General features: G+C 56.6%; 2 protein-coding genes across 2 annotated transcripts in view; both read left to right on the top strand.

The window, feature by feature from the left end:
- Positions 1-797, top strand: part of LOC144227217 (neuronal tyrosine-phosphorylated phosphoinositide-3-kinase adapter 1) — a 12,685-nt gene extending 11,888 nt beyond the window's left edge. The window contains exon 7 of the mRNA XM_077758821.1: positions 765-797. Within this exon, the coding sequence (XP_077614947.1) occupies positions 765-797 (33 nt within the window). The remainder of the gene's footprint in view (positions 1-764) is intronic.
- An 89-nt stretch (positions 798-886) lies between these two features.
- Positions 887-6,861, top strand: LOC144227216 (neuronal tyrosine-phosphorylated phosphoinositide-3-kinase adapter 1-like). Its single transcript, XM_077758820.1, has 6 exons — positions 887-981; positions 1,420-1,775; positions 2,218-3,735; positions 4,619-4,834; positions 5,018-5,127; positions 5,749-6,861. The coding sequence occupies exons 1-6, from the start codon at positions 887-889 to the stop codon at positions 6,004-6,006; spliced, it is 2,553 nt and encodes an 850-aa protein (XP_077614946.1). The 3' UTR covers positions 6,007-6,861.
- The last annotated feature ends 1,714 nt before the right edge of the window (positions 6,862-8,575 follow it).

The following is an 8,575-nucleotide window of genomic DNA, read 5'->3' as shown; positions in this document are numbered from 1 at the left end:
GCTCAGTACAGAATTGCTGGAATTGCATACACCCTGTCCCCACCCTGCTCCTGGCTCCTGGCTCCAGCCCTTGTCTTGGCCTCGTTGGGGGCTTCCAGCTCAGGAGCACCCTGTTGGCTCTTCCCCACCCCTGGAGGCCCGAGTCATTCCTTCCTGACTCACCTCTGGCCTCTAGTCTCCTCCTTTCTGTCAATGTGGAGCTGGCTCCAGGCACCCCTGTCACCTGACCTTGGTAGGGGCAGGCCCTGCTACCCTCATGATCCAGGGACAGGGTCATTTGAGGGGCACCAGAGAAGATCCGTTTGGCCCCGTCTCAGCCTCCTCTGCTGGGGGAGGTGAGGGGCCTAGCGACAAGATTGTGTGTGTGCGTGCGTGTGTGTGTGTGTGTGTGTGTGTGTGTGTGTGTTGGGAGACATGAAGGCTGGGCCCTGCAGAAGAGCCAGGGCTGGGGACCTCTTCCTGCTTGCCCTCTCTCCTTGCCCTCCTGGGGACCTGGATCCCGGCCTCTCCCCTCCCGCTCCCCTCTCTCTTCATTCCCATTGACTACACAGCCTCTTGGAGCCTGAGTCAGAGCCACCTCCCTGCTCCCTTCTCCCTCCTTGAAACTGTGGAGTTTAATTCTTGTTGTTAATTAGATTAATCAGAGCTATGACTGCAGTGATCTCTCCCTAATGAAGGGTTAGTAGACAGGGCCTTAATGAGAGCCCACCCCACAGTGGCTCTCCCCTCTTCCTTGCCTGCTGCCCCTCCTTTCACTCACACAGAAGCTCAGGGACAGTGAAAGGGAATGGGGGTGAGCCTGGGAGGTTGACAGAAAGGACAACACCGAGGGAGAGGAAGAGAGAGGGGAAGGGAGGAAAAGGATCAGCAGGAGGCTGTTCTGACGATGCGGCTGTATGGCCTTCATCTGGGAATGGAGACGCGGTGTGATGTGGGAGTGCAGGCCGCGGTAGCCAGACGTGACAGGAGGCCAGAGGCCAGGTGTGGGCCAGCGTAAGCTTGGGAGGAGCAGGGCCAAGGTGGCAGGTGTATGTGCCAGATGGGGCTGTGCCTGTGCATGCATCTCTCTACCTGCGCATGAAGCCGTCCACATGAGTGCGTGTGCCAGATATGCCCAAGCTGGGATCACATAGCTCCAGCCATACTCCCCTGCACACATGCTCATCCGTTCTCTCATCCCTGCTCTCCTCTCCTCCCCAATTTCCTTGTCTTTTTTAAAGCCTAGGGATTCTGCCTGAAGTTTCTAGTTTAGTACCCTGGACTTTCGGGTAGCCTCCTGTCCCCACTCCAGGCCCCTTCCTCCTCTTCCTCCTCCTCCTCCTGGAAAGCCACAGGGTTGCACACCCCTCTTAGGGTAGAGGAGGGGGAGGCCCAGGCCTGAGGCCCAACCTTTGTTCCATCTTGGCTTTCTCTCCCCAGCTCCAGTAAGGAGGTGGCCCCTATAGGCCCCGCCGGGCCCGGGGCCGGCCCAGGGCCTGGGGTCCGTGTGCGGGACATCGCTTCACTGCGCCGCTCCCTCAGGATGGGCTTCATGACAATGCCAGCCTCCCAGGAGCACACCCCCCACCCCTGCCGCAGCGCCATGGCCCCACGCTCACTCTCTTGTCATTCAGTGGGCAGCATGGACAGTGTTGGGGGTGGGCCTGGGGGGGGAGGTGGCGGTCTCACAGAGGACAGCAGTGCCCGAAGACCCCCTGCCAAGCCACGGAGACATCCCAGCACCAAGCTCACCATGGCAGGGTCAGGGGCAGAGATGCCCCCTGGCAAGAAAGCAGGTGAGATATCCCCAATCCTCACCAGGAGCTGGGAGGATCCATTCCAGGCCAAGAGAGGCCTACAGGGGAGGAGGGTTCATTCAGGGAAGGACCAAGGAAATGGAAGGTTCCATTCTCAGAGGGAGTGTGGGGGGGGGGTAATTTCTTTTTGGAAGGGTCTGAGATGAACCATTCAAGGGTAGGGAAAGCTCCCTGAAAAGCCCATTCATGGGATGAGGGTGGAACAGAATTTAGGGTGGGAACCGCAGATTCTGGGGAGTTCATCAGAAGGATGATAGAGCTGGCTGGTAAAAAAGGAACCCATGTGTTTAAAGTTGAGGAATGTGGGGAAAATAAAGAGGCAGATACATCCTTGGAGATGGGGTAAGAGATGAAAAGGGTCTGCCCATATCCTTCCCCCACTAAGAACCCAGTTTATTTTTCTCTTTCCCATTCTACCCAGGCTCACAGAAGCCAACCCCAGAGGGCCGAGAGTCCAGCCGGAAGGTTCCTCCACAGAAGCCCAGGCGAAGCCCCAATACTCAGCTTTCTGTCTCCTTCGATGAGTCCTGCCCCCCAGCCCCCTCTCCTCGAGGGGGGAATCTGCCCCTTCAGCGCCTCAGTAGGGGGTCCTGCATAGCTGGGGACCCTGAGGTGGGTGCCCAGGAAGAGGAGCCCGTGTACATTGAGATGGTGGGGGATGTCTTCAGGGGAGGAGGGCGAAGCGGAGGGGGCCTAACTGGACCCCCTCTTGGGGGTAGGGGCCCGACCCCTCCAGCTGGCGCCGATTCGGACTCAGAGGAGAGCGAGGCTATATATGAGGAGATGAAGTACCCTCTGCCTGAGGAGGCAGGGGAAGGCCGGGCCAATGGGGCCCCTCCATTGACCGCAACCTCCTCGCCACACCAGCCTCAGGCCCTGCAGCCCCACACCCACCGCCGGCCAGCTTCAGCCCTCCCAAGCCGGAGGGATGGGACACCTACCAAGACCACTCCTTGTGAAATCCCCCCGCCCTTCCCCAACCTCCTCCAGCACCGTCCTCCACTCCTGGCCTTCCCCCAAGCCAAGCCTGCTTCCCGAACCCCTGGTGATGGGGTCTCGAGGCTACCGGTCCTCTGCCACTCGAAGGAGCCAGCGGGCTCCACCCCAGCTCCCCAAGTGCCTGCCCGGGAGCGGGAGACGCCTCCCCCACCGCCTCCGCCTCCTGCTGCCAACCTGCTGCTGCTGGGACCCTCGGGCCGTGCCCGGAGCCACTCAACACCGTTGCCACCCCAGGGCTCTGGCCAGCTCCGGGGGGAGCGGGAGCTCCCCAACTCCCACAGCATGATCTGCCCCAAGGCGGCAGGGGCGCCGGCAGCCCCTCCTGCCCCGGCCGCCTTGCTCCCTGGCCCCCCCAAGGACAAGGCTGTGTCTTACACCATGGTGTACTCGGCAGTCAAGGTGACCACGCACTCCGTCCTGCCAGCTGGTCCACCCCTGGGTGCTGGGGAGCCAAAGACGGAGAAGGAGATCTCAGTCCTCCACGGGATGCTGTGCACCAGCTCAAGGCCCCCAGTGCCTGGGAAGTCCAGCCCCCACAGCGGGGCCATGGGTGCAGCGGCTGGGGTCCTCCACCACCGTGGCTGCCTGGCCTCCCCACACAGCCTTCCGGACCCAACTGCAGGCCCCCTGACTCCCCTCTGGACCTACCCAGCTGCAGCAGCTGGGCTCAAGAGACCCCCTGCCTATGAGAACCTCAAGGCTGGGGGGGTGCTGAATAAGGGCTGTGGATTGGGGGCCCCATCCCCCATGGTCAAGATCCAGCTTCAGGAGCAAGGGACCGATGGGGGTGCCTTTGCCAGCATCTCCTGCGCCCATGTCATCGCCAGTGCAGGGACACCAGAAGAGGAAGAAGAGGAGATGGGCGCCACGACATTTGGGGCAGGCTGGGCTCTGCAGAGGAAGGTCCTGTACGGAGGGAGGAAGGCAAAAGAGCTGGACAGTGAGTGAGGGGTAGGAATTTGGGGGTGGGGGACTGGGGATGCCCACGATGATGTCAGAGAAGTGATGGAAGGGTTATTTGGAAGCCACAACCCATTGTCCTGAAGTGGGAAGTTCTCAAAAGAGACCAAAGAATAAGGGCATGCAAGAGACTGAGGGGACAGAGTCCCCACATGTGCGCTGGAGGGGCAGGAGGATCTGCAATGGGGAGGCTTCCTCCTGCCCCATCCTGCTCTACTCCCTGCCCTTCCCTTTGCTAGGCTGCAGGGGTGTGTGTGAGTGTGCGCACACTAGGAGCTAAACACAGCTGCCTCCCAGCTGTTGCCATGGCAACCCATCCAGACAGGAGGGAGAGGAGAGGGAGGCCCCTACCGTTGCCTGGCAACGAAATGCTCTGCCAGGCCTCCTCTCAGAGCTGAGCTTAGTTCACTTGCAACCCTTCCCCCAACAACCTCCCCCTTTCCACTTCCTGGCTCAGGATTTGGGATCCCCCCCACACACACTCCTGGGGAAGACCAGGGCTCCTGGTTTCTGTTTCAGATGGTGGCCATTCTGGCCCTATCAGTCTGCAGGGGCTCTGGGACTAAAGCTAGGGCAGGGGAGACCCCTTTGACCACAGAAAAGGGTTTGACAACAGCAATATCTGTGATTCTCAGCCCAGGGATGGTACCAGTGGGTGGAAGGGAAAGTGACAGTATTGGGGTCCCTCCTGTGTGTGTGTGTGTGTTTGGGAAGTGTGAAGTAGAGTCCCTGCCATCCCAGCTGTGACTTGCAAAGGGGCAGTTACTTCTGGTCCCTGCATGCCATAGTGTGTGTTGCTGGAGGGACAGCAAAACCCTTCCCGTGTGTAGGCACTGAGCTCCCCTTGTCATCCATCCCAGCAGAGATCGAGGATGGCGCCCGGGCCTGGAACGGCAGTGCCGAGGGTCCAGGCAAGGTGGAGCGTGAGGACAAGGGCCCTATGGCATCAGGGATCCCAGTGAGGAGTCAGGGGGCAGAGGGCCTGCTGGCCAGGATCCACCATGGAGGGGACCGAGGAGGGAGCCGCACAGCGCTGCCCATACCATGCCAGACGTTTCCTGCCTGCCACCGCAATGGAGGTGACACCCTGCCCACACCCGGACGCAGATGGGGCTGGACGGGGGAAACCTCTCTGGGTCCATGTCCTAGGCCCTCCATTTTAATACTGAATGTCCATCCCCTTTTCTCCTCTGCTATCTGGGAACTTCGGGAAGATAACCTGGACTCCCCTACCCCTCCTCACTTCTCATTTTCCACCTCAGACTTCACAGGAGGCTACCGCCTGGGGCGCTCTGCCTCCACCTCTGGAGTCCGGCAGGCCGCGCTCCACACCCCTCGGCCCTGCAGCCAGCCTAGGGATGCCCCAAGCCAGGTGAGGAGGAGGACAGAGTTGGGTTTTCTTTTTATTGGTGAAGGAGCAGGCCGGGAAGAAAGCCTAGGTATGGAAAGAAAAGTAGGAGGTCAGGTTGGGGCTGGCACAGACTAATAGAGGTCCAAAGGAGAGTTGGGGCAGGGGTCGCGGGGGGGCGGCGGCGNTATAGGAAGGCAGTTTGTTAAAGGTGCCCATTCCTCAGGGTGAGACAGGCCCAGCCTGGCACCAGGGCACCCTGCGAGGCCAAGGGCACAAGGGCTGGGTTCTTGTCACCCAGTCCCCACCCCCAGCTAGGGGGGNGAGCCAGTTCAAAAAAATGCATTCTATAGGAAGGCAGTTTGTTAAAGGTGCCCATTCCTCAGGGTGAGACAGGCCCAGCCTGGCACCAGGGCACCCTGCGAGGCCAAGGGCACAAGGGCTGGGTTCTTGTCACCCAGTCCCCACCCCCAGCTAGGGGGGAGAGGACAGAGGCCTTGGGGGGCACGAGATGAACTTGTTTTGGAGGGAAGGCATTGGTCTTTGCAGTGGGGGACAGGACCCGGTCACTCCGAGGTCCTTGACCCCCCCCCCTTATTCCTTTCTCCCTTCGTCGCGGGCCGGCGGCGGGAGGAAGGGGCACAGACCCACCCCGCACTGCCGCTGCCTCTGCCCCTACCGCCTCAGCCCGCCCGCGAGCGCGACGGCAAGCTGCTGGAGGTGATAGAGCGCAAGCGCTGCGTGTGCAAGGAGATCAAGGCCCGCCACCGCCCTGACCGAGGCCTCTGCAAGCAGGAGAGCATGCCCATCCTCCCCAGCTGGCGGCGGGGGCCCGAGCCCCGCAAGTCTGGCACCCCGCCCTGCCGCCGGCAGCACACCGTCCTCTGGGACACTGCCATCTGAGGAGGCCGGGAGGCCGGAGCACCGGACTGGGGAGCGGGGCGGGGGTGCCCGGCTCTCCGGGAGACTTGCCTTGAAAAGAGGGACACTTGAAGGACCAGGTGAGAGAAAGCCAGGGAGAACCCCTGCCTTCCACCCTAACCCCCGGAGACCGGAGTCTGCCAGGCCCATCGGGCTTGGAGCGCCAGCCGCACCCCTGAGATTTGGGGGAGGAGGGTTTGTTTGAGGTTGGGAGCGAGGCCCTCCGCTGCTCTCCCCAGCTGGGCGAGGTAGACTCCTCCTCCTGAGGGGGCAAAGGCCAAGCCAAAGGTCAGCATGGGGGAGGAGGGAAGGGACGGGAGGAAGGGGGGCGGGTCAAGTGAAGGACGGGGCTAGAGAATGTGAGGTAGAGGGGCTCTTTTATAGAGCCGGGAGTGGGGAGGGGGTATTTATTTCGTTATTTATTTTAGTTGGGAGGGCAATTCTGGGCCCTTCAGACCTACTCCTGGGCAGGGAGTAGGTAATGGTGGGCAATTAAAGGGAACTAAGTTGGCGCTCTCCCCAATGCCTAAAGGCCCCACCTTCCACGCCCACCCCGAAGCTGGGGATCGGTCTGGAGCGGGGAGCCCAGTGAGAGAAGGAAGGGGCTCCGGTGAGCTGAGGGCCGCAGACTCATTACAGTACTTACCAATGGCCAGAATTTGGTAGTGAGTGTGGCCTGCTGTGAAACAGGCATCTTATTTAGCTCTGGGGTGAGGGTCTAGCACCAGGGATGGGCGGGATGATGGGGAAGGAGGGAAATTTTAGCGGGTGCGGGGTGGGCAGGGTATTTATTTAAATTTTAAAAATTCAGAAGAGATGTCAGGAACTTTTTTTTAATTCCTTTCTTTTCAGAATAATATATTAAAAGACTAACGATCCTAGAACTGGCTTCTTCTATTTCAGTGTGCCATGCTTTTCTTACACCTGTTTCTTTTCCCTCTTGCCCCTGGTTGGTGGGAGTTGGAGGTGGTGCAGGGAGGGGTGAGTGGCTGTGGCAAGTAACAGGGAGAGGTGGAGTTGGAGGTAAGTCTTTGGGAACGCCACCATGCCATGATTCAGCAAGCATTTACTGAGCCAGCATCTGATATGTGTTTGGCAATACACACAATCAGGAGGAATATTCAGACTAAAGCTTGCCCTCAAGCAGTTTATAGTCTACTCATGGGGGATGAGACACCTGGAACAACACTGGACAGTGCTACAGCTGTGGGGGGGCTGGGGGGGGGGGCTGGAATAATCTAAGGCTTCCTGGAAAGTGAGCCTAAAAGGACAGGTAAGGCTTGGAGGAATAAGGAGAGGAGGGACCGTCCCAAGGTCATAGTATGATTATCTGCAGAAGAGTAGGAGAGAAGGTGGGGCAAGCCATGTGTGTAAATAATGCAAAGGGCAGTGAGTTAATCATGACGAAGCTGGTTCAGAGAGATGGGCATCAAAGCAAGATGCTCGTCCTCGGGAAGCAATCAGGGGAGAGGATAAAAAGTGTCTGGGAGAATGGAGGGCAAGGGACAGTTCACAAGATGCAGCTGAAAGAACAGCCTCAGGTGGAGAATGAAGAAGCCAAATGGGGGATCCTTGAAGCCCAAGTTTGTAACCCCCATGATTGGGATTGGAAGCAGTGGTTAATATCCAGGCTGAAAGGTTTGTTACCAGCTAGAACAGAGTTTCGAAAAGTGTGGTGGATGGAACAAGGGATATTTTTAAGCAATCTAAAAATGAACATTTTTTTCTTTAAAAAAAAAAATTTTATTTTTAAGTAATCTCCACACCCAATGTGGGGCTCGAACTCACGATGCCGAGATCAAGAGTCAGCCAGGCACCCCAAGAAGAACATTTTTTTAAAAAGTTTTAATAGTTTTCTATTTATTTTCATTCCTACTAGAGAAATTATAACCAGCACATCAAAGTATTTGTTATTTCATGGATATTGTTGCACAAGATAAGGCTAAATTTATTTCTAATGAATTGGTTTAAAGAAGAATGTTAAATAATGGTACAGGTATGATATACAGAATATGGAAAATTATGACAGCGGTATGAGAAATTTTGGAATTTGGGAAACACTAAGTTAGAAATGAAATGACAATAGTTTGGGAGAGATGAGAAAACTGTGGATATTAGGAGTCATCAATATAGAAATAACACTTAGGGCCAAGACAGAGTTTTATATGGTAGAGTGTGGATGAAGATATGCATTAAGAAGAGAATATGAACAGGCAATAGCTTTTTACATTTTTATTTATTTTCTAAATTGAGATATATCGACATATAACATTGTATTAGTTTCAGGCGTCCAAAATAATGATTTGATATAGGTATAGTGAAATGATCATCATAGTAAGTGTACTTAACCTCCATCACTACACAGTTACAATTTTTTTTCTTGCAATGAAAACTTTTAAGACTGACCCTCTTAGCAACTTTGAAATCTACCGTGCAGTCTTGTTAACTATAGTCACCATGCTGTACATTATGACTCCAGAACTTACTTACCTTATATCTGGAAGTTTGTACTCTTTAACCATCTCCATTCATTTTGTCCACCTGGCCAACT

Source organism: Crocuta crocuta, unplaced genomic scaffold, assembly GCF_008692635.1.
Source record: "Crocuta crocuta isolate KB4526 unplaced genomic scaffold, BGI_CrCroc_1.0 scaffold273, whole genome shotgun sequence".
In the NCBI taxonomy this organism is placed as follows: Eukaryota; Metazoa; Chordata; class Mammalia; order Carnivora; family Hyaenidae; genus Crocuta; species Crocuta crocuta.
Note: the sequence above shows the minus strand (reverse complement) of the source record. Positions and strands in the feature narration are given on the sequence as shown.